Genomic DNA, 27,452 nt, shown 5'->3' on the forward strand with positions numbered 1-27,452 from the left:
GTCCGATGTACCATATTTAAATGTATTTAAGAAAATAAATACATCAGTTATCCAAGATCTCTCTACAGAACTACATTTTAGCATCATTTGAACCCTTTCACTTCTCTCCCATGGCCCTCTTCATCCAAGAATGTGGCAGAGCCTTATAAAACGATCTGAAACTAGTAATTACCCGCATTTTGCATGGCGGGGAACTGAGCAGATTAAGTGGTTGTTCCAGGTCACATAGCAAGTCAGGGCCAGGGCAAAATTGACTCTGGTATCAGTGTTTTCCTGGAATGGTTTTCAGAAATGTAAAGAAAAATTTGCCAAACTTCTCCAACAAAAGAGAAGTAGAGGGGGTCAATAATTGCTCTTGTTCCCAAATTACATTGCCCCTGACTCGGGCCAAAGTACCTGGAGAGGACACAGGACAGGGACTTTGGGAGAATTATCCTTGCCTTCATTCTGGAATAGCCACAAGCTGATAGGAGGCAGCATGGCCCAGGAGAAAGTGCATGGGAATGAGAGTCAGGAGATCCAAGTTTCTCCTGGGTCTCTGCCACTGGCGTGCTGTGTGACTTTGGAGAAGCCACTTAACGCCTCTGGGCCTCATTTTCTTCATCTGTAAAATGAGGATTAGATAGATTGTGAGTCCCATGTGGGAGAGGGACTGTGATGACCTGATAACCTTGTTTCTACCTCTATGCTTAGCACAAAATAATCACTTAATAAATGCCACTGTATCATTATTATTATTATTATTATTATTATTATTTTCCCTGCCTGAAATCAGGGAGCTGGGCTAGATGTTCTCTAAAGAGTCCTTCCAGCTGTATGACATGGCACTCTACAGCTCTTTTGGACCCTGCCTGGAGGCGGAGGACACAGCCACACTCAGCATCCTGTGGTTTCCAGACTAATGATGACTGTGTGAATTCCTTTTATTCTGTGATTTAGGAATAGTCCTGGTTGTCAATCCAGATCCCTCAGTCTCTTTCCTCCTCTCTGTCCTTCTCCAGTGTTGTCTAAATCATCTGGTTGGACAACTACACAGCCCCAGCTTCATTGGGTGAAGTTGTGAAAAAATAATAAAGTCAGAATAGTAATAATTATGGCATTTGTTAAGCACTTACTCTATACCAAGCACTGCTTCAAGCGTAGGGGTAGATACAAGTAATCAGGTTTTCCCATGTGAGGCTCACAGTCTCAATCCCCATTTTACAGATGAGGTCACTGAGGCACAGAGAAGTTAAGTGACTTGTCCAAGGTCACACAGCAGTCGTGGCAGAGTCAGACTTAGAACCCACATCCTCTGACTCCCAAGCCCATGCTCTTGCCACTAGGCCATGCTGGTCATATGGAACAGATGAAGACACTCTGAAAAGAGGTGAGGAATGTTTTCGTACCAGTTTGATATTGGAATTTTTGAAATCCAATCAGTTAACTGCCTGTTAATTAGAAAGTACATTTATGTGTACTGAACAAACTTCCTGGTGGATTTTTCTAGTTTTTTTTTCTCTTATGAAAATCACAGATTTTGTACTCACTATGGGTACTTATGTGAAAAGTAAATGTAATTCATGAGGACAAGTTTACAAAATGAAAAGCTGTCACAGAATCTTTTTTTTTTTACCCCTCTGTAAGACTAGGGCCTTGAAGGAGTGACTTTTAGAAAACGTTTCTCTCATCTTTTAAAGACATTTAAAAGACAGTGACTTTTAAAACATCATCTGTACGCTCCCACACTCCCACTACACCCAGCCTTTCTGATGGGCATAAAACTGTCAAAAGGCAAGAAAACTGCAGCACCCAAAGTAGCATTGGAAAAGGGCAAATGAAGAAGCGTAAGGACTGAGGAAGTGAATTCAGAATAGTACAGCTGAGAATTGTCTTAGACAAAAACTGTGATAGACTCTTTGCAATGTGCTGCAGCCTTGACTGCTTAGTCACCCATTGCATTTTGGACCCCAGTGACAACACAACAGGCAGGGACAAGAGAGTGAATGGCGTCACGCAAACCACTGGCTCGTTAAGCAATTCCTTTACACTGGAGCCCCACCAAGGCTCAACCGTTGTTCCCCACTGGAGACTCCACTATCATCATCAATGCACTGCTCCCTTGAAAGAACGAAGAGGGGGAGGAATAATGGAAGTCAACTTTATGTCCAATCTCAGAGGTTTTTGAAAGTTACTACTACTACTAATAATAACTTTGGTATTTGTTAAACGCTTACTATGAGCCAAGCACTGTCCTAAGCCCAAGGTAATCAGGTTGTCCCACATGGGGCTCACAGTCTTAATCCCCATTTTCCAGATGAGGTAACTGAGGCACAGAGAAGTTAAGTGACTTGCCCAAAATCACACAGCTTATAAGTGGCGGAGTCAGGATTAGAACCCATGACCCCTGACTCCCAAGCCCATGCTCTTTCCACTGAGCCACACTGCTTCTCTACTAGGATGGAATTGTAGTGAAGTGAGTAGGAACTTGCATTACACTCATACCTTTTAACCAACAGACTACCCTGAGGGGGTCTTAGAAATCCGGAAGTAAATGGTAACAGTACTAATAATGATAATTATAATAATAGAGGTGGGTATTTATGGAGTGCATCCTGGGCAGGAAACATGTCACTTCTGTATTCTATACCTCTCAAACTCTTATTAGAATATGCCACACCAAGTGGGCTCTCAATTAATACTACTGCTATTACTACTACTACTACTAGGTACCGTGATCTAAGCTAAGTGGTGGAGTGGGTCAAAGATAATTAGATCAGACACAGTCCCTGTTCAACATGAGAATCACAGTCTGGGAGGGAAGGAAAGCAGGGAGGGAAAGCAGGCGTTTCTCCCTCGTTTTACAAAGGAAGAAACTCAGAAACAGAGAAGTTAGCCATCACACAGCAGGCAAATGGCAGAGCCGGGACTCAAATCCGGTATTCTGACTCCCAAGTCCTATGACCCTGTTCGTGGACCCACATCTCATTTGGCCCTGAAAATGACCTGGCATCCTGGAGAGCCTGGGAGTGGGGAATGACCCTTCTGGGGCTGCTCTGGACTAGAACTGTCCCCTGGACCCAGTCTCTGGTCCTAGCACTCCCGCCCCGCCCTCCGCCGTGGAGTAAAGGAACGACGCAGACTGGTCCATTGGTTGGGAGGGCTGAACGGCCTCAAAGATTTCTACAATCCCTTCCCTGTTACCCTCAGGAAAATAAATATGTATAAATAAAATAAATAAATAGAGTAAAAAATATGTACAAACATATATGCATATATACAGGTGCTGCGGGGAGGGGAAGGAGGTAAGGCGGGGGGATGGGGAGGGAGAAGAGGGGAAGAGGAAGGAGGGGGCTCAGTCTGGGAAGGCCTCCTGAAAATCCTATATTTTCAGGATTCCTGCTGAGCTTGTCCACCATTTGGGATGCCTTAGGTGGCTCTTTTGGGTAGAAACCTCCGCCACTGATGGCATTGCCACAACAGGCATTCCCCTACTTTGGTGGGGACAGCATTGATGTAAATCCGTGGGAGAAATAGAAGTTGATCACATGGTATCTGCCTCGGGATTGCAGTCTAGTGGAGGCAAATGCTAATGCAAAATTACCTGAGTATTTGATATTCCGAATTAGCCTACATTCCAATTTGGATAATTTCCTTCTACTGGGTAAATTGCCTTTAGAGGGAAAATTATTTAGAAGGAGGCAGTTGAAAAAAAAATTAATCTGGAGGATTTTCCTTGTTCCACTCATGGTGTAAACATGATTATGAGACCACACTGTAAATCCACTTGATTAAAAAGTGGCCACTAAAGCCACGACAGATGAAGGAACTGAGGCCCAGGGAAGTGAATAATAATAATAATGGTGGCATTTGTTAAGCGCTTACTATGTGCAAAGCACTGTTCTAAGCGCTGGAGCACTGTTCTAAGCGCTGGAAGTAAAGTGAAGTGACTTGCCCAAAGTCACACAGCTGATAAGTGGAGGAGTCGGGATTAGAACCCGTTGTTGGGGAGTGACCGTCTCTGGTACAGTGTTCCGCACACAATAAGTGCTCAATAAATAACAATAATAATGACAGCATTTATTAAGTGCTTACTATGTGCAAAGCACTGTTCTAAGTGCTGGGGAGGTCACAAGGCGATCAGGTTGTCCCACAGGGAGCTCACAGTATTAATCCCCATTTTCCAGATGACGAAACTGAGGCACTGAGAAGTTAAGTGACTTCTTCTAGACTGTGAGCCCACTGTTGGGTAGGGACCGTCTCTATATGTTGCCAACTTGTACTTCCCAAGCGCTTAGTACAGTGCTCTGCACACAGTAAGTGCTCAATAAATACGATTGAATGAATATGTTGCCGATTTGTACTTCCCAAGCACATAGTACAGTGATGATGATGGCATTTAAGCGCTTACTATGTACAAAGCACTGTTTGAAGTGCTGGGGGGGATACAAGGCGATCAGGTTGTCCACTGGGGGGCTCACAGTTTTTAATCCCCATTTTACAGATGAGGTAACTAAGGCTCAGAGAAGATAAGTGACTTGCCCAAAGTCACACAGCAGACATGTGGCAGAGCCAGGATCAGAACCCATGACTTCTGACTCCCAAACCCAGGCTCTTGCCACTAGCCCACTGTTGGGTAGGGACTGTCTCTATATGTTGCCAATTTGTACTTCCCAAGCGCTTAGTACAGTGCTCTGCACACAATAAGTGCCCAATAAATATGATTGATGATGACGAGGGAACTGAGGCCCAGAGAAGGGACTTGCCCAAAGTCACACAGCTGATAAGTGGTGGTGTCGGGTTAAGAACCCGTTTTTGGGGAGGGACCGTCTCTCTGTTGCCAATTTGTACTTCCCAAGTGCTTAGTACAGTGTTCTGCACACAATAACTGCTCAATAAATAATAATAATGATAATAATAATAATTAATAATAATAATGGCACTTATTAAGCGCTTACTATGTGCAAAGCACTGTTCTAAGCGCTGGGGAGGTTACAAGGCGATCAGGTTGTCCCACAGGGGGCTCACAGTCTTAATCCCATTTCCCAGATGAGGAAACTGAGGCCCAGAGAAGTGAAGTGACTTGCCCAAAGTCACACAGCTGCCAGTTGGCGGAGTCGGGATTTGAACCCATGACCCTTGACTCCAAAGCCCGGGCTCTTTCCAACGAGCCCCCTTTCAGACCGCGAGCCCACTGTTGGGTAGGGACTGCCTCTTATAGTTGCCGACTTGTACTTCCCAAGCGCTCAGTACAGTGCTCTGCATACAGTAAGCGCTCAATAAATACGATTGATTGATTGATTGATTGATTGATTGAAGTGACTTGCCCAAAGTCACACAGCTTCCAGTTGACGGAGTCGGGATTTGAACCCATGACCCTTGACTCCAAAGCCCGGGCTCTTTCCAACGAGCCCCCTTTTAGACCGTGAGCCCACTGTTGGGTAGGGACCGTCTCTTATATGTTGCCAACTTGAACTTCCCAAGCGCTCAGTACAGTGCTCTGCACACAGTAAGCGCTCAATAAATACGATTGATTGATTGACTGATTGAATACGATTGAATGTTCTGACTCCGAAGTCCGGGCTCTTTGCACTGAGCCACGCTGCCCCAAACTGACAGGGGTGTGAGGACAAGCAGGGCCGCCCACGTGATGGTCACTGAACGTGGAGGGAGGGAGCGCCGCGGCCGCCATCTTAGTTACCTCAGCGATGCGCGGGCTCAGAGCGGGCTCAGGGCGGGGAAAGAGGCGGGGAAAGGCGGGGAAAAAGGCGGGGAAAGGCGGGCCCGGAGCGCCCAGGTCGCCATCGCCCCCGCCCCCGCCCCGACGATGGAAAGGGCTCGAAGGGAAAGCCGAGGCCTCCATGACTACGACTCCCAACCTCCTTCACGCCCACCAACGGCCGGGGATGGCTCTGGGCGGCTCCGCCCCACGTGACCCGAACGCGGCCGTTTGATTGGTCGGGCCGGGGGCCGCGGCCTTCCCCTCATTACGGGGCGGGGTCATGGCCGCCTCCGCGGGGGGGTCGGAGGCACCGCGGCCCCCGGTCTCCTGGGCTAACTGCCCGCCCTTCCTTCCTCCCTCCCTCCCGTGTGCCTTCAGAGCCACACACCCAAAGAGCCGCGTCTCCGTCCCCGGGCCGGAAGTGCCGGCGGCCGCCTGGCCCCGCCTCAGCTCCGCGGGCGGGAGAACGGAGGGCCCCCAGGCCGGCTTGCTCCGCCTTGAGCCGGTAGCCCCGGAGCTGGCCCGTCGGCCGCCGAGAAGCCCGCCGCAAGTCATTCCGGGAGCCAAGGGAGAACCAGCCCTGTGAGGGGCGGATGGGCCGTTCCCGGGGTTGGACTGAAAGCGGCCTGGCGTGTGGCCTGGCCCTTCCGGGCCTCGGAAAACAACCGGACAAAGAAAATTAACCGGAGACGGTCGGAGTGGACACCGACCGTCGGAAGAACAGCAGTCTTGGCCATTCTACCGTTGGGACGTATGCCTAGGCGACGGGGCTTGGAGGCCGTGACTGTCATGGTGGGCCTTTTTTAGCGGACCGGACAAATACTGTGGATAGCGTGGCTTGAACTGAGTGGTGAACAAGGCAGAGATACACCACGTTGGCCAACCAGATGCTGTCAAGACTGACGTTTCCACCCCCATTTGGCTTTAGTGTGAAGTTGGGAACCGAGTCCTGTTATCTCCTGGAGCCATTTTTTTTTTCCTTTTCGCCCAGCAGTGAAGAAACATGAGTTCGGTCAACGAAGAAGCATTCATCTGCTTGGGTATTAATCCACGCAACCCTGTCGTGGGACGCCTGGGGCTAGAAGTGGTCGTTTTGAGCACGTTCTGGTCTATCGCTGAGAATCTTTGTATCCCTTCTCTCAGCTGACGCGCTGGATTCCCGCGAGAAGGATTGATGACTAAATCTCATCTCGGTATGGCTCACAGAGGAGTAGGCGGACACGGGCGGGTTCTCTCTTCCGAGCATTTCCGTGTGAACTGTGGAATTCGGCCAGCGTGTGGACCCCCGATGCATAGTATATGCATGGTCTCCGACTTTTTTTATCCAAATATGGGGGGAGTGGAAAGTCACATCTACCAGCTGTCCCAGTGCCTGATTGAAAGAGGCCACAAAGTCATCATCGTCACCCACGCGTATGGCAACAGAAAAGGCATCCGTTACCTCACCAATGGCCTCAAAGTGTATTACCTGCCTTTGAAGGTTATGTACAATCAATCGACGGCAACCACCCTCTTTCACAGTCTGCCTCTTCTCAGGTACATATTTGTTCGAGAGAGAGTCACAATAGTCCATTCCCATAGTTCTTTTTCTGCCATGGCCCACGATGCACTCTTCCACGCCAAGACCATGGGGCTACAGACAGTCTTCACGGACCATTCTCTTTTTGGATTTGCTGATGTCAGCTCCGTGCTTACTAACAAACTTCTAACCGTGTCACTCTGTGACACGAACCATATAATCTGTGTCTCTTACACTAGCAAAGAAAACACTGTCCTAAGAGCAGCACTGAATCCAGAGATAGTGTCGGTCATCCCCAATGCCGTAGACCCCACCGACTTCACTCCAGATCCGTTTAGAAGGGACGATAGTGTAATAACTATTGTTGTTGTCAGCAGGCTTGTTTACAGAAAAGGTAATGAAGTCCCAAACTGAAACTGCACTTGGCGTAAAAATTCTTTGTAGAAAATTGTGTACCACCAGGTTGTGAGGACTGTTCTACTCTTAATTGTTTATAGTAATGTACTTGTAAGGTGTTAGAACTGAAAGGTCTGAGATTCTTTAAATCCAAAAAGAGAAGTTAGATCCATTTGAAGACAAAACTGCCTGTTTAGAAGAAAGTCCAGTGGTGTTCTGTTGAGTAGATGTAAAGGAGAAACTCATCAAGAATAATCAGTTGTATATATTGAGTGCTTACTACTCTGTACAGAACACTGCTCAGGAGAACCGAATTGTGCCTTTTCCTGAAGTTGCCCAATGGGAAGAAGGGGTAGGTCAAAATTCAAATGCAGAAACATTTTGGGGGGTTAAATTTAATGTTTGTGGGTTGCAAATTTTTGATGGGGTGGTTTAAATGAATAAGAGCTTTTAAGGGCCCAGCTGGGACTTCCTTCCCGTTCAGAAGCAGCGTGGTTCAGCGGAAAGAGCATGGGCTTTGGAGTCAGAGGTTATGGGTTCAAATTCCGACCCCGCCATTTGTCAGCTGTGTGACGTTGGGCAAGTCACTTAACTTCGCTGGGCCTCAGTTCCCTCCTCTGTAAAATGGGGATGAAGACTGTGAGCCCCCCGTGGGACAACCTGATCACCTTGTAACCTCCCCAGCCTTTAGAACAGTGCTTTGCACATAGTAAGCGCTTAATAAATGTTGTCATTATTACTATTATTATTATTCAGCCTAAGATACAGTGGTAGCTTTGGGGCTCTTCCTTATTTGAGAAGTGGGAAGCAAGCCTCCATTCTACGACCTCCAGGGCCACCGCAAGAGGAAGTGTGAGGGGGTAAGGAAGTGGCTGGTGTGAACCACAATGTGCCATTCTCTACTATTGACATTAGGCATTCAGGAAAGTTTGCTCTTTCAAAGGTATGAACACTTGAAAAACGTGATTCATTTAGTTAACTTTTTCAAAATGGTATTTAAGCGCTTACTATGTTCCAGATGCCCTACTAAGAGCTGGGGTAGATAAAGGATAATTCGGTTGGACACAGTCCATGTCCCAATTATTCCATATCCTGGTTATCCCCTTAGTTGGTCAATACTGTTTGAATGACTGCTACCCTCAGTACTGAGTGGATGAGGGGTGGGGGGATATCCCTGTGTTGACAGTGAAGGGTGACCTCTGGTCCTGAGGCTTCAGGTTGAGACCCTGTGCAAAGGAATTGATTCTACTGCAGGTGGTTTGTGTGCTGCAAGGGAGTAGATGGGTAGGTGTGCAGCACATTATGAGGTGTTGGCAAAAATCTTACTTAGAAAACACATTTGCAGCCAAAGTGACCTTATAGTGCCAGTACTGTGCCATATAACAACACACATTTGTCCCAGTAGCCACGTTAGGCTTCACTGACCATGTTTTCATTCATTCATTCAATCGCATTTATTGAGTGCTTACTGTGTGCAGAGCACTGTACTAAGCGCTTGGGAAGTACAAGTTGGCAACATATAGAGACGGTCCCTTCCCAACAGTGGGCTCACAGTCTAGAAGGGGGAGACAGACAACAAAACAAAACATATTCACAAAATAAAATAAATAGAATAAATATGTACAAGTAAAATAGAGTAATAAATATGTACAAACATATATGGTGGGGGGATGGGGAGGGGGATGAGGAAGGAGAGGGCTCAGTCTGGGAAGGCCTCCGGAAAATCCTATATTTTCAGGATTCCTGCTGAGCTTGTCCACCATTTGAGATGCCTTAGGTGGCTCTTTTGGGTAGAAACCTCCGCCACTGATGGCATTGCCACAACAGGCATTCCCCTACTTTGGTGGGGACAGCATTGATGTAAATCCCCGGGAGAATAGAAGTTGAACACATGGTATCTGCCTCGGGATTGCAGTCTAGTGGAGGCAAATGCTAATGCAAAATTACCCGAATATTTGATATTCTGAATTAGCCTACATTCCAATTTGGATAATTTCCTTCTACTGGGTAAATTGCCTTTAGAGGGAAAATTATTTAGAAGGAGGCAGTTGAAAAAAAAATTAATCTGGAGGATTTTCCTTGTTCCACTCTTATGGTTTAAACATGATTACGAGACCACACTGTAAATCCACTTGATTAAAAAGTGGGAAGTATTGCAGGGGCAAAAATGTAATATCACAAAGGTAAAGTCCAATATTGAACCTTTCAACAGTAGATGTTCAGTCAAATGGTAGCTATGACTGTAACTTGTGTTTTTTGCCCACTTCATTGGCGGTTTCTTCTTGCGTGTTAGGGGGAAAAGCAAACAAATGGCTATATTAAAGCTTCATATTTAGACATACCTCGAAGTTAGCCTACATTGTACTTAAAATATCAGTTTTTGTTGTTTATAAATATGAATTCACTTAGTTCTATAACAAGAGGTTATGTTCTTGATGAACCCTGCCTAAGTTGTAGTTCCTTCATTTTGATCACTGCTGTGTACACAGCCGTTTCTACCAACGTTGCTTTGCATTCTACAGCGCCAGGCATGTTGTCAGAAGAGCATTGCCTAAGTGTCCTATCCAAAGCAGAGTAAAAACCACACCTTGTGGGAGGACTGAGTATTAAATTAGGACTGATGCGGGTTAGATGGTTGCTGTATGGAGTTCTAAGGTAGTTTTTGCCCTTCTTATTTTAGGTCATTTAAATGTATGAAAGCAATTTTTCAGTAAACCAGAACATTTGAACATGGATAGCATTTTCTGCCCACTCACCAGACTCAGATTCTGGTAATGGATCTACTTTGAGTAGTGGCTCGGCATTTTTAGATTTCTAGTCCATGAATAAGGTGTGAAGTTTAATATTTCTCGGAAATTCATCCCCATTTTGTGTTCTTAGGGACTGATTTGCTTAGCGGCATAATTCCCGAACTGTGTCAAAAATATCCAAATTTACATTTCATTGTTGGAGGAGAAGGGCCAAAGAGAATTGTTTTGGAAGAAGTTCGAGAAAGATACCAACTGCATGACAGGTACTGTTTATAGTTTCTTGTTTCATTTGATAGATGTGAGTAAAAATATCTAGATCATTGTATTCATATCAGGTATAGATGCCGTGTTTAATACATTTCCTTGCCTAACAACGGAGTTAGTAAATATTTCAAACCGTATCTGTAGGGATTCTAGGTCACCTACATCCAGGAAAAAACAGGATGTCTAGTTGTGGCCCTCCATCTGTATCCCCCTTGCCCTTCCTTTTCAGTAATTATTTTCTGTATCTGGTGATGAATATTTTGAGGAAATATCATACTTAATTGGGAAAAAGTTTTCATGTGCCAGATTCACATTAATAATTTCCTAGACTCCTTTGGCGGCCAAAGTAAAAATAAAAAATAAAAAAGCTCAGACTTTTGTTAGGAAAAGGACCAGTATTGCTGCAGTCTCATTGGAAGCCTCTTGAAAAGTTGAACTTTGGATTTTGCCCCATTGTCTTATAGTGGCTACCAGTCAACCTAGGCATCAGGCAAAAACTCCTCACCCTCGGCTTCAAGGCTCTTCATCACCTCGCCCCCTCCTACCTCATTTCCCTTCTCTCCTTCTCCAGCCCGGCCCGCACCCTCCGCTCCTCTGCCGCTAATCTCCTCACTGTGCCTCGTTCCCGCCTGTCCCGCCGTTGACCCCCGGCCCACGTCATCCCCCTGGCCCGGAATGCCCTCCCTCTGCACATCTGCCAAGCTAGCGCTCTTCCTCCCTTCAAAGCCCTACTGAGAGCTCACCTCCTCCAGGAGGCCTTCCCAGACTGAGCCCCCTCCTTCCTCTCCCCCTCCTCCCCATCCCCCTGCCTTACCTCCTTCCCCTCCCCACAGCACCTGTATATATGTATATACGTTTGTACATATTTATTACTCTTATTTGTACATATTTATTCTATTTATTTTCTCTTGTTAATATGTTTTGTTTGGTTGTCTGTCTCTCCCTTCTAGACTGTGAGCCCGCTGTTGGGTAGGGACCGTCTCTGTATGTTGCCAACTTGTACTTCCCAAGTGCTTAGTACAGTGCCCTGCACACAGTAAGCGCTCAATAAGTACGATTGAATGAATGAATAAAACCAGAAAATGAAGTTCAGTTCTCCGCAGGTGGCCAGGGTAAAGTAGACATTGGGAATGGCTGAACTTAACTGAGAGGGGTGTGTGGGGTGGTTGGGGAGTAGAATCCTGTCGCGGAGGGTTTTTGCGGCATCTTGATTCCTGGACCCTAGGTGTCCCATGGTGCCTCTGGGAGGCAGAAAAGGCCAGCAGAGAGACCTAACGAGGCAGCAGCAGAGCCTGGAGTGCAACACCCCCAAGTAGTCAAGCAGTGGACAGGAGTTTTAAGGCTTGGGGGTGCCACTGGAGTGTTTGTGAGCCAGGCACTGTCGAAGCAGAGCACAGACCTTTCCAGAGCTTTCATTTTGTTGCCGTAAGAGTGAAAAATCTTAGCTCTTTGAATTTATAATTCAAATATCATATTTTGAGAAACTCTTAGGTGCATTTTAAGTTCTTTCCTTCTCCATCTCCCCTTTCTGTTTTCTATTCAGAGTGCGACTACTGGGAGCCTTGGAACACCAGGACGTTAGAAATGTCTTGGTACAGGGACATATTTTCCTCAACACTTCTCTTACGGAGGCTTTCTGTATGGCAATTGTTGAAGCTGCTAGTTGCGGTTTACAGGTAAAGTGCTTGGGAATTTCTTTTGGAATGGGGCGTAAAAGAGGTTATGTTTAATCAATTTAAGGTTAAGATAGGTACGGAAAATCCCATTCTTCTCGTAAAACTTCACTCAGAACTCATTAACCTAGGTAATTTTTAACTGGCTGGATTCGGTTGTGTTGCTTTTGTGAACTCCACAAACCTTTGGGAGAAAAGGCATATGCCATTTTCTGGGTGTCACCGCAGATCCGTTTTTGAAGTAGCAGGTCAAATAATCCACAATTTTTGGTTTAAGCAAAATGTTCTTTTAAAGCTTTTGTAGTTTTTAGATCCTAAATGTTGGTCTGAATGTACTGTAATATTTTGTACTTAAGCACAATTGTAAGGACTTGACAGATACCACTCTCTGAACTTGAAATATGTGACTATGAAGTAGTCCGTGCAAATCTAAGTTAACTACCCTGCTTTGATTTAAAAGTAAGGACACTCAGTTCTGCCTTAGTGTGTTATCATTAGTCATTTTGGTTAGAATGTGATGGCAGAATTGGACAGCATTCCTTTTCTACAATACACACCTTTTTGGTGATAGTATCAAAAGAGTTGTGCACGTGGAATCAGATAGATGAGCACTGTAACATGAGTTTTCCAAACCCTGGGTTTTACAAGAACACATCCCCCAGGGAATAAGAGAACAGCATTTCCTCTGTTTCCTCCCCTGAGTTGGACTGTAGATTTCAGATCTTCTAAGCTCTATCCAGAGTCAACACCTAAATAAAAGGCAAGCCTTTTTGAAACCACCAGTAACTTTCACAGTGTGCTTCTGACTTCTGATTAGACATTGGCTTGTATATGTCCTGCCTATGAAAGGATCTTTTAGGAGCCCCTATGTTCTGTTCTTGCCTTTTAAGGTTGTCAGTACCAGAGTTGGTGGAATTCCTGAGGTTCTCCCAGAAAATCTTATCATCTTATGTGAACCTTCTGTAAAGTCTTTGTGTGATGGCTTGGAAAAGGCAATTTCGAAACTGAAGTCAGGAACACTGCCAGCTCCAGAAAAAATCCATGATCGAGTGAAGACTTTCTATACGTGGAGGAATGTTGCAGAGAGAACTGAGAAAGTATGTACAGATTCTGGGCATTTGCCAACATTGAGGATTGTATCAGGTTGGGGATATTTCATAAAAAGGATGCATGAAGTCATTTGTTGAAACATTCTGGTGACATTTTTAACCAAATTGTTCCCTTTCTGTGGAGAGTATGGTGAGCTTCAGGAGCAAACAAAGGGACATCTGGGATTGGGTGGCAGGGGGGATGGGGAGAGGGGGAAGAGGGAAGTAGGGTGGGCCCAAGTGCGCTACCCTTTCCTGACCCAGACCTCGGTGTGTGAGGGATGTGGTTATTCTAGCCACCGGAGGGAGCGAAGCAGCAGAACATTGCAGCTTGCTGTTGTCGCCGCTGTCAGTGAAACAATAAAGGACCTTTTACGTGGCTTTCACTGTGAGCCAAATGTGGCTCGTGACTTGCAGTTTGGCTACCCCGGTTTCAGACTGAGGTGGTCAAAACGGGGATTTTTTTTTTTCCTCTCACAGGTATGTGATCTCTAGGAACTATAAGCGAACAATAATCTTTTTCAGCTCAGAAAACTTAAACTTGAAATTACTTTAGCTCTTTTCATGTAATCTTGAAAGAGCTTTATTTTCTTTCCTTATATTTCTTCTTCAAAATGATTGCCCGGAAAGGTAACCACTACCTACAGCTTCTCTAATTGTCATTGCACTCAACCCCTATCACCTTCATTAGGCTCCCTGATTCCCCCCACCTGCTTTCCCACTGACTCCTCCATGTTGCTTGGCATTGTGGAGCAAAGTTAAGTGTTCATCCAAGTCCTGAACTCTGTGGTTTTGAAATTGTCTCTAGGAAGAGCCATGGAGCCTGGGGGCCCATTAGCAGATTCTCATGGTGGAAAAAAGCATTCCCTTCATTCTAATGCAGTAATGACTTATCCCATCCTACTTGTGTGATCTGGATCATACAGCTTTGAGTATTTTGTACAAAAGATAAGATTTGTGTGTATGGGTGTGTAACCTCAAGGAAAAATATATTTAGCGAACAGTAACTAAATTCTCAGGGATAACTACTGTCCAGAAATTCACAATCTCTTCCTCTCCTCCGTAGGTTTATGACCGAGTGGCAGGCGAGGTTGTACTCTCCATGGACAAGCGGCTGGACAGGCTAATATCTCACTGTGGCCCAGTAACTGGTTACATTTTTGCCTTGTTTGCGGTGTTCAGCTTCCTCTTCCTTCTTTTCCTGAGGTGGATAACTCCGGATTCCACCATTGACATTGCAGTAGATGCCACAGGACCAAATGGAGCATGGACTCGACAGTATTCTTTTAGTAAAAAGGGGAGAAAGAATGATGAGATTACAAAAGCAAGGTAGAAAGATCCCCTGACTTTGAAGATTTTCAATATGGGATAGATTTAGTTCTACTGAAGAAAGTGTTTAGTGACTGTCCAATTTTGGGGTGAATGACTTAGTAAACTGTGCTACCTCGAGTTCAGATTATTTTTAATATTGAGGGGGAATACCTAAACTTATGCAATTTCTTGAGTAGAAACTTTTTTGCACTTATTTGAAATGTAAAAGGGAGAAGTCGAGCTACTCAGGTGACAAACTTTTCAGACTGTAAAATATGCTCCAAAATGGGTGTTTTGAAAAGGTTATTTTATGGGTTTGTGGCATTTATGGGCCAAATTGATTCTCTGGAGTTTCTTTGCCAATTTTTAATATTGATTCTTTAGGGAAAAAACACCAGATATTCAGAAAAAATTTACAGAATTAAGACTTCATGTAAGTATATTGATAGAGAATATTGTTTGACAAATATTTTCAAATTGCATGATGTCTGCATTCAAGAAGTGTTAAATAATTAGCCAGGTTTTGCCCTTGAGTTAACTGCTCCCTAAAGCAGTTTTGTTTTGCTTGTTTTGTTTTTTTTAATTCTACAGTCTGCCAGAGGTCTTCTGTGATTTCTTCTACCCCAAAAATTAGAGGCAGGAGACTATAAGCCCTCTCTAGACTGTAAACTCCTTATAGGGGGGGAAAAAGTCTACTAACTGTTGTTCTCTCCCAAGTGCTTAGTACAGTGATCTGCTCACAGTAAGTGCTCAGATACCATTCAGTTGATTGAAGGTGCAGGTAAAGGGGAGAGTACAGCTTTTGTTTGTAGTTAGAATTAGTAGCTGAGGTCAGGGAGTGTCCTAGAAAGAATCGGTGGTGGTGGGTTGGATTTGTTGGCTGGGATCCGACTTGAGCTAACTCTTAGTTTGGAAAAGTTATGGAGGAAGGTTGTTTTTCTCTTAACTAAGTGCTGCTGCCGCTAAAGCCCTCAGTACCCAGCCGCCTGCAGCACCAGTTTCTGGGTTCCCTGGAGAAAGACCCACTCCCCCAACAGCCTTTGAGAAACACAGCCCTTGAACTAAGTTGGACAGTTGGGAAAGTGGGATGTCTCTTTTGGGTCACTAAGTTACTACTATAGTTTAGGAGTAATTACTAAATAGAACCCCTGGTGTGGAAAGACTTTTTTTTTTTTTTCCCAAGAGTCCAACTCAGTCTTGGAAATACTCCTATCACATTCCGGCTGAACAGTACATTGGTGCTGAACTCACTCGGCTCATCAGATGCTTCTGCCTGCAATTCCCTCTTGTATTTAAAATTATATTTGAAAGTTTGTGCAGTTGGGCCATTTTATTTGAAAAACTCATTCCTTTTTTGAATGTCTTTCTCGAAATGTTAACTGACTTAAAAAATGAAGAACCCTAGCGACCGATATCACTGTTTTGAGACGAATGTATGCAGGGGCACACTTTGCAAACTTCCATTTGTTCTTCTCTCTGGCTGGTCAGTGCCTCAGAGTTGTAGCTTTTCCTGAGCAGAATGAACAAGGGATGCCGAAAATGGTGATGTCTTAACCATTTAGACATGTTTAGTTGCTGTCAAATGTGATCTAGCTTCCATTTGACTATCTAGGGTCAAAAATGGCTCGCTAGCCTTTTCCCCGGGATTTTTGCTTCCCAGCACCCCACTTAACAGTTTTTCAGGTAATAGTCACCGTTGATGGATCTGGCCAGTAAACCTGTGTACTCAGTATGATATTTTTTTGCTTCAGAGCCATGGGTTTTCTAACCCCAAACAACCTACATGATCTCTCATTGAATGAATACTGCTTTGAATTTTTAAGGAACAACTGTCTTTACATTGGACCATAAACCAAAAAGTATCCATAGTTTTTTTGAATGAATCATTTAAAATGAAGAGTTGCTGCACTTATACTTAGTCCAGTTGGTTGTTATTCAAATTGTGTAACACGCAGAACTTTTTTGGGGAACTCATGAAAGTTTGCTTTATTCAAGTCTTTTAACTTGGCACTCATGGTGGTGCATAGGTATCATACTGTGTATATATATATATGTATATGTATATATATATATACACACACACATATATATATATTTTAACTGAAAATGGTTTAGTGAACAGAATACAGTTTTATGAAATCTAGAATTTACGTTTCTTTGAAGTGGACTTATCTTGATAATAAGAAACTAAAATATCCTAAAATTGAGCTTGTTGAACTATGGTGGTGGTTGACATAACAGGTACAGTAGGGCCAATATTGATGGAAAAAACCCCAAAATATTAGTTTTGTTTCCATTAAAGTGCACAATTTAATTTACGATTAACTCTGTTACACTTGGGCATGTTTCTTCGTTCTGGAAATGTGTGCCCTAAATACAAAGCTTCAAGATCTAGTGACTCTGGCATTGTTGAAAATATTTTGGAATTTCAAAATTTTTCCATTGAGTAATTTTTTTGAAGATTAATAAAGACTCAGAGCTTGCTTGCAGATGTAACTCACAAGTTGCTTATTTTAAAAAATAAATTATTGATTTTTAACTGAATGTAACTCCAAGGACTGATTAATTTTTATATATAAATATTTTGTGGTGCTCTTAATCTGCATTTAAAAGCAGAATTTATAAAAGGAAGCATTCTTCTTTTGATAATGCACCAATAAGCCCTCTTATGGGCTTATTGGGGGAAAAGAATACCAAGAGGAAGATCTTAAAATTAAACCATTTAAACCACCAGTAAAATACCCCAGTATTTTTTTTAAAAAACTGTCCTTCAGCTAATAATCAGTAATCTCTTCAATAATTGTATACATTGCCTCATCCAGCCGCTTAATGACATAAGAAGTACAGTAAAAGCGTAGTTTTTCCATTTGCTAGGACAGTGGAAGTTTCCACAGTCCAGACTAGCATTAGGGTTGGTTTGCATAGGTCTTCAGAGGGCTAGCAAGGGCTGAAACATAAGGAATAGAGTATCTTCAGAAGCTTGTTAATTGAATCCTAGCCACATGTAAGATCACACTCCTGTAATCACCGAACCCTCTAACTTAACTCGAATGACAACCTGCTGCTGCTCGGATTCGTAAAATATTCCCTGTTGGTGACCTGGTCGCTTCCCAACTCAGCCCTGCCAGGACCGACTGCCTAGGAAGAGCGTACGGAAAGGTTCCGGCGAAACTGCGTGCACCTGACTTCTTTCAGGCCCTCCCTCCCGGAGGAAGGACTCAAAATACATTCTGATCCCCGAAGCCTTCTCCTGCTGGGGTGAGGTTGGTGAAGCACCAGGTAACAACTTTTATGGCATTACGACTTGGGAATTTTGTCCACATTCCCCCTCCACAACATAAACTTTATAATTATAGCCGGCACATGAGATGTTCACTGTGAAATACTTAGAGAGATTCAGACTTATTTTTTTGAAGTATTTTAACAAGCCTCCACGGTATTCATGTTTCCCAGCATTGCAAGAGAACACGGATAGATTCAAATTAAACTGTCTTTGTGGCTAAGATTTTCCGTATGCAATTATGAAAATTAAAGGTTTATTCAAAGAACAGAGTGGTTTGGGGTCATTCTTTGGTTTGATAATCACTTACTTTTTCTTGAATTCTTGTATTCAGAAGGAATCATTAGACAGTATTCCACTATTAATGTTGTTCATACAGTAAGTACCTATATTAAAGGGTTATTTTTAGATGGTTAATTGCTGGGTGGAAGACCCTGTGAGGTGTACCTGAGTGAAGCCTTGAGTCTGTAAAATAGATCTGAGAGTGTTTGGGTTGTTGGACATAAAATTGAAATTTTACCTTCAGATTCATCTCGCTGTGTCCCTTTTTTAAAAGCCTTATTTGGGGTTGCTGTGTCTCAGTGAAGTGTTTGCTATCAGAAAGATGGCTCTCTAGTTTAGTACGGGATCCAAATTAGTCATCTCAAGTATTGTCATTCAGAGTTCACATCACCATCAAAATAAATCTTAGCCATGAGAGTACTTCATAACAGGATCACCAAGTGCTAGAGTTTAAAATAGCTGTCATATGATACCAATAATGACCTGGTGAAATTTTGCAGCTCTCAGGAGCTGTACAGAAAGTAAACCAAAATGGAGGACTGTCCTATGTCCCTTGGTTTTAAAAACATTTTTGTAACGATTTTTGCTGCCTTTTTTTTCTTTAAGCTTTTAATTAAAGTTTTTTTGGCTCTTTTAACCCATTTCTATATTGTCAAGGGGAACAGAAAGGAGGCTGCCAGGATAGCAGAAGAAATCTATGGAGGAGGTAAAATATATATTTGTGTGTGTGTATACATATAAGCAAATATAATTGTAGTGTCAGAATAATTAGCTAATAATTGTGATTCCTATAAAAATTTGATATTGTTCTTTAGTTATGGGCTCAAGAAATTAAATACATACCATTTAAAGCCAATAAATGGGATTACCATGAGAACATTTAATATGTGGAATTTTTCTCAGCCATGCTGCATGATAACAGTGTGAAACATTAACAGTTAACACTGACAATTGCCTGTATGACCTTTCAAAAGAAGAAGATGGTCAGCAAAACTGTTATTCCTAAAAAGTGCATTAGGAAGCCATGTTGTTAGCAAACTAAAATGCTGAGATTTTACAATAGTTCTAGGTTTCAGATGTCACCATGTGAAATTTCCTCAATAAACTACTGTTACTGATGGATTTATTTCAGCTTGTAGTTTGGAATTCTTTCCAAGAAGCTAGAAAAATAGAAATGCCCTTAAACTCCCTTCCTCTTCTCCTCCTTACCCACATTCCTGAAGAGGATTTAATTTTAAAAGTAGCATATATCTTTACAGTAATGTTAAATGTTTATTAAATAAAGTTCCCTTTGAACATAATTTATGGTTTAAGTTTTTCATACTCCTTTCTGTTTTGGTATTTGCAAAGGTTATTGATTACATCATGCTTTATTTGGAAGTATCCACTTTCAGATTTCTAAACAGGATACTTTTTTCGAAATGGGCATGTGATGTGTGTGGCCACTAGTGACCTAGACAAGATTTCACACTGGCGGAAAGAAGTGTCAATTCTCTGTAACCTCCAGATGAAACAGTAGAAATGCTTAATCTAACTGGGGAAACCAAGCAGAAGTATGAAGTTCAAGCAGCAATATCCAGTGTGTGGAAAGAGATTTCTTTCGGGGACTACATTTGTCATTCAATTCAGGGAGGTAGGTTGCCTTGAACAATCTGCAAATTCACAATTGTTTTTTTGTTCTAAATTATGCATGTGAGGTTAAAATGTGGTTGACTAGGTTAGAAGACCCTCAAAAAGAGAGAAATGACTAATCTAACGATCTTCCTAGCACCATGTAGATGCTCAGTACCTGTTCAGTAATAATTAATATATTCTTATGTTTTAAAATAAGCACTTAAAGATCAAGAAAGTCAGGAATAGTCAAGTTATTTAAAACAGTCTTATCTTTACCAGTATATTATCTCCAAGTAAAAGTTTTCTAAAAAAAAAATCATTAGAGCTGTGTCAGGTTTCTGGAAAGGCCATTTAAAATTAATACAGTCTTTAAATATTCATGATTTTTTTCTATTTAAAATTTGAGGAGCTCAGAAGTTTATGTATGTTGTTCTTTCTATGCAATGGCAGTCCCTAAAAGCTAAGTCTGGAGGTGTCTCTCCAGAAGAAGAGGTACCCCCATATCCCTGTTTCCTCCGTTTCCTTGCCCTTTACTCAATCCCAGGACTGGATCCAGGTCTCTGGAAGGAAATTAGCCTCCAAGATGAACCTGCATGGAGTTGTGTTCTGTAGTATAGATTGGCAGCACTTTAAATTTATGTATTGCCTTAAGTGGAAAGTTATTTATGTGAGTAACTGTGTACGTTCATTCGTAATTTCAGATTCTTAGAGGCCACTAGCTGTGTTCAGTGCCTTGAATGAATTTGTTAAGCTCCACGTTATGAGACTCCGTTGTAATGATAATTTAGTCTTTCCACTGTTCCATGAAGATTATATAGATAGAAGGTTGGTAGATGGTATAGTGAGTTCATTGAGCTCAAGAAATGACATTTTCCCTGCCCACAAGGAGCTTGCACTCTAAAACAGGAGATAAATATAAAATTACTTACAAATAGTCACCCAATACTAGATGAATGAGAATATAATAATAATAATTATAATTGTGGCATTTGTTTAGTGCTTACTATGTACCAGGCACTCTTTAGGCACTGGGGTAGATATAAGATAATCGAGTTGAACCCAGTCCCTGTCCCACATAGGGCTCACAGTCTTAATCCCCATTTTACAGATGAGGGAACCGAGGCATAGGGAAGTTAAGTGACTTGCCCAAGGTCACACAGCAGAATAGCGGAGGAGTGGGAATATATGTTAACCTAAAGCATAACAAAAATTTTATGGCTTCAACTTTCTTTGTAACTTTTTATTACTAAACACTTGGGCGAGTACTGTACAGAAGATGCAGGGGTTGCTGTTTTAACTTAATCCCTGGCAGGACATCTCAGTGGCCATTCTCCAGGTTTGTCCCCAATGTGTTTAGGGCAGGTGAGCACATTCTTCTCCCTTAGAGTTCTCGGGATCTGCCCCACTTCAGAATTTTGACTGCCTGCTCCGCCTCTACATGGATGGGGAGTCGGGAAGAGTTTGGGTTAAAGGATATAGTGCTGACCCAGCACTGGAAAAATTTAAATTAGGAATCAAACAAACCATTTTTACTCATCTCCCATACACCTCTTCATGAGTGAGTAAACAAGTTTGTTGAATAAACTCTTATCAAAATGTATTTGTAGCTGAGGAATGCAGAGCATCTGCCAAATACTTGAAAAAAATTGACTTCTCTCTAAAGAAAATTATTTCTGCTAACTGCTTAAAGAATTCATTTGACAAATTGAAAAATTTAGTTGGATTTTCCCTTAAAGGGATGGAAACAAATACCTGAGTGCCAAATAATATTTAGTCCTTATTTGTCCACAAACACTAAAATTTCAAACTGCAAAAAGGAAGGAACAGTGACAGGGTGGAGTCTGACGACATGTTCAACAGATGGCATGGGTAATAGAATATGTTTTTTGGATAAATCTGTCACATGATATGCTTAAAGGTTATTTAATTAAATATAAGAAAGCAATATATCTAGTATGACTAGTTCCTTAAGAGAGATTATATGAATCACTCATATGGGTAGTGAAACTTGTTTAGACTCATTGGATTTTATTATTAAGGAGGATAAAAAGTCACTTGCAGCATGTAATTCGAAGGAAATACGGTTAAACTGAAATATCAAGGGTAGACATTTTGAAAATTAAACCATGCGAACAGTTTTGTTAGTGAGTTTCTAACTTTACAAGAGGTGCTTTCCAGAAATTTTACCCTCTTTTTTGATTGCTGCACCAGAAATTAGGAAACACCCTCATTTTAGCAGCAGATTCCAAGTGCAGCTATTTTTCTTTAAGGGGCCCAGGAAAGCTCTTGAGTAATCAAATCGGTTTAGGGCCTATTTGGTGATCTTTATTCATTGAATTGGGAGCAAAGATGTCAGGAAGAGAAGTTAATTTTTTAAAAAAATGAATGAGCTCAATTCTCTCTAGGCATGAGGCCTAGGAAAGCCTTCTAAGCTCATATGCCCCCTTTCTGGCAGGGAGAATTTCTCTGCTGACCCACCAAGCTTTTTTTTTTTTTTATGGTATTATTCATTCAATCAATCAATCAATCAATCGTATTTATTGAGCGCTTACTATGTGCAGAGCACTGTACTAAGCGCTTGGGAAGTACAAATTGGCATCACATAGAGACAGTCCCTACCCGATAGTGGGCTCACAGTCTAAAAGGGGGAGACAGAGAACAGAACCAAACATACCAACAAAAAATAAGTAGGATAGAAATGTACAAGTAAAATAAATAAATAAATAAATAAACAGAGTAATAAATATGTACAACCATATATACATATATACAGGTGCTGTGGGGAGGGGAAGGCGGTAAGGCGGGGGGATGGAGAGGGGGACGAGGGGGAGAGGAAAGAAGGGGGTCAATCTGGGAAGGCCTCCTGGAGGAGGTGAGCTCTCAGCAGGGCCTTGAAGGGAGGAAGAGAGCTAGCTTGGCGGATGGGCAGAGGGAGGGCATTCCAGGCCCGGGGGATGACGTGGGCCGGGGGTCGATGGCGGGACAGGCGAGAGCGAGGTACAGTGAGGAGATTAGTGGTGGAGGAGCGGAGGGTGCGGGCTGGGCAGTAGAAGGAGAGAAGGGAGGTGAGGTAGGAGGGGGCGAGGTGATGGAGAGCCTTGAAGCCCAGGGTGAGGAGTTTCTGCCTGATGCGCAGATTGATCGGTAGCCATTGGAGGTTTTTGAGGAGGGGAGTGATATGTCCAGAGCGTTTCTGGACAAAGATAATCCGGGCAGCAGCATGAAGTATGGATTGAAGTGGAGAGAGACACGAGGATGGGAGATCAGAGAGAAGGCTAGTGCAGTAGTCCAGACGGGATAGGATGAGAGCTTGAATTAGCAGGGTAGCGGTTTGGATGGAGAGGAAAGGGCGGATCTTGGCAATGTTGCGGAGCTGAGACCGGCAGGTTTTGGTGACGGCTTGGATGTGAGGGGTGAATGAGAGAGCGGAGTCGAGGATGACACCAAGGTTGCGGGCTTGTGAGACGGGAAGGATGGTAGTGCCGTCAACAGAGATGGGAAAGTCAGGGAGAGGACAAGGTTTGGGAGGGAAGACAAGGAGCTCAGTCTTCGACATGTTGAGCTTTAGGTGGCGGGCGGACATCCAGATGGAGATGTCCTGAAGGCAGGAGGAGATGCGAGCCTGGAGGGAGGGGGAGAGAGCAGGGGCAGAGATGTAGATCTGGGTGTCATCAGCGTAGAGGTGATAGTTGAAGCCGTGGGAGCGAATGAGGTCACCAAGGGAGTGAGTGTAGATTGAGAACAGAAGGGGACCAAGCACTGAACCTTGGGGAACTCCCACAGTAAGAGGATGGGAGGGGGAGGAGGAGCCTGCAAAAGAGACTGAGAAAGAACGACCGGAGAGATAAGAGGAGAACCAGGAGAGGACGGAGTCTGTGAAGCCAAGGTCAGATAACGTGTTGAGGAGAAGGGGGTGGTCCACAGTGTCAAAGGCAGCTGAGAGGTCGAGGAGGATTAGGACAGAGTATGAGCCGTTGGATTTGGCAAGCAGGAGGTCATTGGTGACCTTTGAGAGCGCAGTTTCCGTGGAATGAAGGGGACGGAAGCCAGACTGGAGGGGGTCGAGGAGAGAGTTGTTGTTGAGGAATTCTAGGCAGCGCGTGTAGACAACTCGTTCAAGGAGTTTGGAAAGGAATGGTAGGAGGGATATGGGACGATAACTAGAAGGTGAGGTGGGGTCAAGAGAGGGTTTTTTTAGGATGGGAGAGACATGGGCATGTTTGAAGGCAGAGGGGAAGGAACCAGTGGAGAGTGAGCGGTTGAAGATGGAAGTTAAGGAGGGGAGAAGGGATGGAGCGAGAGATTTCATAAGATGAGAGGGAATGGGGTCAGAAGCACAGGTGGCCGGAGTAGCACTTGAGAGGAGGGAGGAGAGTTCCTCTGAGGATACCACTGGGAAGGATGGGAGAGTAGCAGAGAATGTTGAGAGCCGGGGGGTTGGAGAAAGGGGGGAAGAGACTTTGGGGAGGTCGGACCTGATGGATTTAATTTTGTTAATGAAGTAGGAGGCCAGATCGTTGGGGGTGAGGGAAGGAGGAGGGGGAGGAACCGGGGGCCTGAGAAGGGAGTTGAATGTGCGGAAGAGCTGGCGGGGGTGATGGGCATGGGTGTCAATAAGGGAGGAGAAATAGTTTTGTCTGGCAGAAGAGAGGGCTGAGTTAAGGCAGGAAAGGATAAACTTGAAGTGAACGAGGTTGGCATGGTGTTTAGACTTTCGCCAGCTCGAGCATAAGAGCGAAGGAGGCGGACAGTGGCAGTGATCCAGGGCTGTGGGTTAGTGGTGCGAGAGCGGCGAAGGGAAAGGGGAGCGAGCGAGTCTAGCTGAGTAGAAAGGGTAGAGTTGAGAGCAGTAATCTGATCATCAAGACTGGGTAGAGAGGCGAGGGCGGCGAGGTGGGGTGTGAGGCGCTCCGAAAGATGGGTGGGGTCCAGAGAGCGGAGATCTCTGTGAGGGAGTAATACGGATTTACAGGGGAAAGGAGTGTGAGTGAGGAGGCAGGTGAGAAGATTATGATCAGAGAGAGGGATCACAGAGTTGGTGAGGGTGGACACAGTGCAGCGGTAGGAGATGATGAGGTCGAGGGTATGACCAAGTTGGTGAGTGGGTGAGGTGGGGTGGAGGAAGAGGTTGGCAGCGTCAAGGAGAGATAGAAGGCGGGCGGCAGAGGAGTCGTTAGGGATATCCATGTGGATATTGAAGTCTCCAAGGATCAGAGTGGGCATGGAGAAGGAGAGAAGGAATGTGAGGAAGGGGTCAAAGTCGTTAAAGAAGTTGGAAGTGGGGCCCGGAGGGCGGTAGATGACGGCTACAAGAATCTGGAGGGGGTGGTAGAGGCGAATAATGTGGGCTTCAAAGGAGGGGAAGGAAAGGGAAGGGGGAGGAGGGATAGTGCGAAAGCGACATTGGGGGGCGAGAAGGAAACCGACACCTCCTCCTTTTCCAGTGAGTCTGGGGGAGTGGGAGAAGAAGAGGCCTGCACTGCAGAGAGCAGCAGAAGAGACCGTGTCGTCCGACGACAGCCATGTTTCAGTTAGGGCGAGGAGGAGTAGAGAACTGGAAAGGAAAAGGTCCAGGATGAAAGGAATCTTACTTAAAACGGAGCGGGGGGTTCCAGAGGCCACACTTGGCATCAGCTGTCGAGGGTGGGGAGGGAGGGGGAAGGGTGCGAGGGGTGGGGAGGGTTTGGATTGGGATGAGTTGGCGGGGGCCAGGGCGGGGAGAGTGGGAAGGGGGGTGGCGATGGGAAAGGAGAACTGGGATGGGGTGGGGGCGGGGAGAAGGGGAGGAGGGGGGTCGGGAGGGAGAAGCAGAGGACCTGCGTTGGTACAGAGGAATCCTTGGTAGGGGTTGAGGGGGAGCGGTCTTGGTGGGTGAGAGGGAGGGAAACAGCTGGGTGGGAGAGGGGAAGGGGAAGGTGAGGAATGGGAATGGCAGTTGGGAGCAAGGGAACTGAAAGTTCATGGTGAGGTCAGCAGGGCGAGTGACAGTAATTGTATTTATTGAGCACTGTACTAAGCGCTTGGGAAGTACAAGTTGACAACATATAGAGATGGTCCCTACCCAACAGTGGCTCACAGTCTAGAAGGGGGAGACAGAGAACAAAACAAAACATATTAACAAAATAAAATAAGTAGAATAAATATGTACAAGTAAAATAGAGTAATAAATACGTACAAACATATATACATATATACAGGTGCTGTGGGGAAGGGAAGGAGGTAAGGTGGCGGGGAGGGGGGGAGAGGAAGGAGGGGGCTCAGTCTGGGAAGGCCTCCTGGAGGAGGTGAGCTCTCAGTAGGGTATTAGTTGTTAAGAACTTACTATGTGCAGCCATTGTACTAAATCCTGTATTAGATGGGAGATAATCAGGTTGGACACAGTCCGTGTTTGACATAAGCCTCACAACCTTAATCCCTGTTTTACAGATGAGGTAACTGAGGTAAAGAGAAGTTAAGTGATTTGACCAAGGTCACTTAGCAGACAAGCAGTGGAGTCAGGCCTCCGATAGAGAGGAATTGAAGATAGGGCTATTGGTTTGTGTGTTCCGCTCACATTCTCTTCCTAGCCAGGCACGGATAAATTGTAACAGTGGTTCTAAATCTCCTGACTAATTCACATTTGGCCACCAGATCTGTATAACCAAAGTGAAGCACAGTTGACTATGCAGTCATGAAAAGAATTGGTTGAATTATTAGGGTTATTACCAAGGCCTGTAGTTTTTATCCCGTTCCCCCTTCCCCAGGCCCCGAATTACTGTTTACATTATGTAGCATTCCCTTGAGTTGGGCACTTTGTAGATGCGTGAACTTTGTTCAACTCATTAAGGCTATTTAAAGTATTGGAGATATAATTTACTAGATGACTACCTCTGCCCTGAATGAGAGATTGCTCCATACAGAGTGCATAATTGGAGATTGTCCACTTTGAAGATTCAATAAAGGGTGTAAATTTGTATCTCATCTGCACTGCCAGAGATTACACATTACCATTATAGTTTCTGGATAAGGTGATGAAATTGCTAGGTTCTTGTTGGATTTGTTGATTTTTTTTATTGTTATTATTTGTGTGTTTCAGATTGCTGGGCTGATCGATCACCGCTTCATGAAGCTGCATCTCAAGGACGCCTGCTGTCCCTCAAAAATTTACTTGCACAGGTAACTTGATAATTGTTGTGATACCTCTCATGGATTATTCCTTGCATCTTATCCTAGTCGGGCCATAGCTCAGTTGTATGTCTTCTGAAGTATTCATTCACTCTGCTCCTACTCCTCTGTTTTCTCTCATCTCTCCTAACTGTTTCCCCCTCCTGTGGTATCTCTTCTTGCTGTCTCCATACTTTCCCTCCCATTTCTTTCTCTTGTACATTTGTACACCTGTGATTTGCATTCTATTCTCCTGCCTTTATTCAGTGCTTTCTCAAATTCACTGCAAACCAGATTATAGAAGAACCGGTAGACCATCACATCCCTTGGAGATTTCCTTCACCCTGATAGTTACCATGGGACTTCTCTAATTCTCAGAACATAAAAAATATCTTTAAAGTGGTTTGAAGGTATGCTCCCAAATTGTACAT

At 44.1% G+C, this 27,452-nt stretch overlaps 2 protein-coding genes across 8 annotated transcripts in view; both read left to right on the plus strand.

The window, feature by feature from the left end:
• Positions 1 to 6,007: 6,007 nt before the first annotated feature.
• PIGA (phosphatidylinositol glycan anchor biosynthesis class A) lies at positions 6,008 to 18,033 on the plus strand. Of its 3 annotated transcripts, XM_038757417.1 has the most exons (7): positions 6,008 to 7,614; positions 10,497 to 10,629; positions 12,174 to 12,306; positions 13,194 to 13,400; positions 14,458 to 14,720; positions 15,087 to 15,135; positions 17,822 to 18,033. In XM_038757417.1, exons 1-7 carry the CDS (start codon positions 6,876 to 6,878, stop codon positions 17,885 to 17,887), a joined length of 1,590 nt encoding a protein of 529 aa, XP_038613345.1. In that variant the 5' UTR covers positions 6,008 to 6,875; the 3' UTR covers positions 17,888 to 18,033. The 3 variants fall into 3 exon arrangements, with proteins under 3 accessions (XP_038613345.1, XP_038613346.1, XP_038613347.1); XM_038757418.1 differs by lacking the exon at positions 15,087 to 15,135; XM_038757419.1 differs by having other exon boundaries at positions 14,458 to 18,033.
• A 349-nt stretch (positions 18,034 to 18,382) lies between these two features.
• ASB11 (ankyrin repeat and SOCS box containing 11) overlaps positions 18,383 to 27,452 on the plus strand; it is a 35,038-nt gene continuing 25,968 nt past the window's right edge. For 4 of the 5 annotated variants that reach the window (XM_038757416.1, XM_038757411.1, XM_038757413.1 and 1 more), the window contains exons 1-3: positions 18,383 to 18,970; positions 19,772 to 19,897; positions 26,954 to 27,033. In XM_038757416.1, the coding sequence (XP_038613344.1) occupies positions 18,796 to 18,970; positions 19,772 to 19,897; positions 26,954 to 27,033 (381 nt within the window). In that variant the 5' untranslated portion in view covers positions 18,383 to 18,795. The remainder of the gene's footprint in view (positions 18,971 to 19,771; positions 19,898 to 26,953; positions 27,034 to 27,452) is intronic. The other variant, XM_038757412.1, reaches the window with a different exon arrangement.

This window comes from Tachyglossus aculeatus, chromosome 15 (genome assembly GCF_015852505.1).
Source record: "Tachyglossus aculeatus isolate mTacAcu1 chromosome 15, mTacAcu1.pri, whole genome shotgun sequence".
Lineage (NCBI taxonomy): Eukaryota > Metazoa > Chordata > Mammalia > Monotremata > Tachyglossidae > Tachyglossus > Tachyglossus aculeatus.

Excerpts from the sequence above, each read along its gene's own strand:
- PIGA (XM_038757417.1), top strand. The coding sequence starts at position 6,876 with ATGACTAAATCTCATCTCGGTATGGCTCACAGAGGAGTAGGCGGACAC. Across the intron at positions 13,401-14,457 it reads TTGCAGAGAGAACTGAGAAA|GTTTATGACCGAGTGGCAGG; the intron begins GTATGTACAGAT and ends TCTCCTCCGTAG. Across the intron at positions 15,136-17,821 it reads TTACAGAATTAAGACTTCAT|CCCTGCCAGGACCGACTGCC; the intron begins GTAAGTATATTG and ends TTCCCAACTCAG.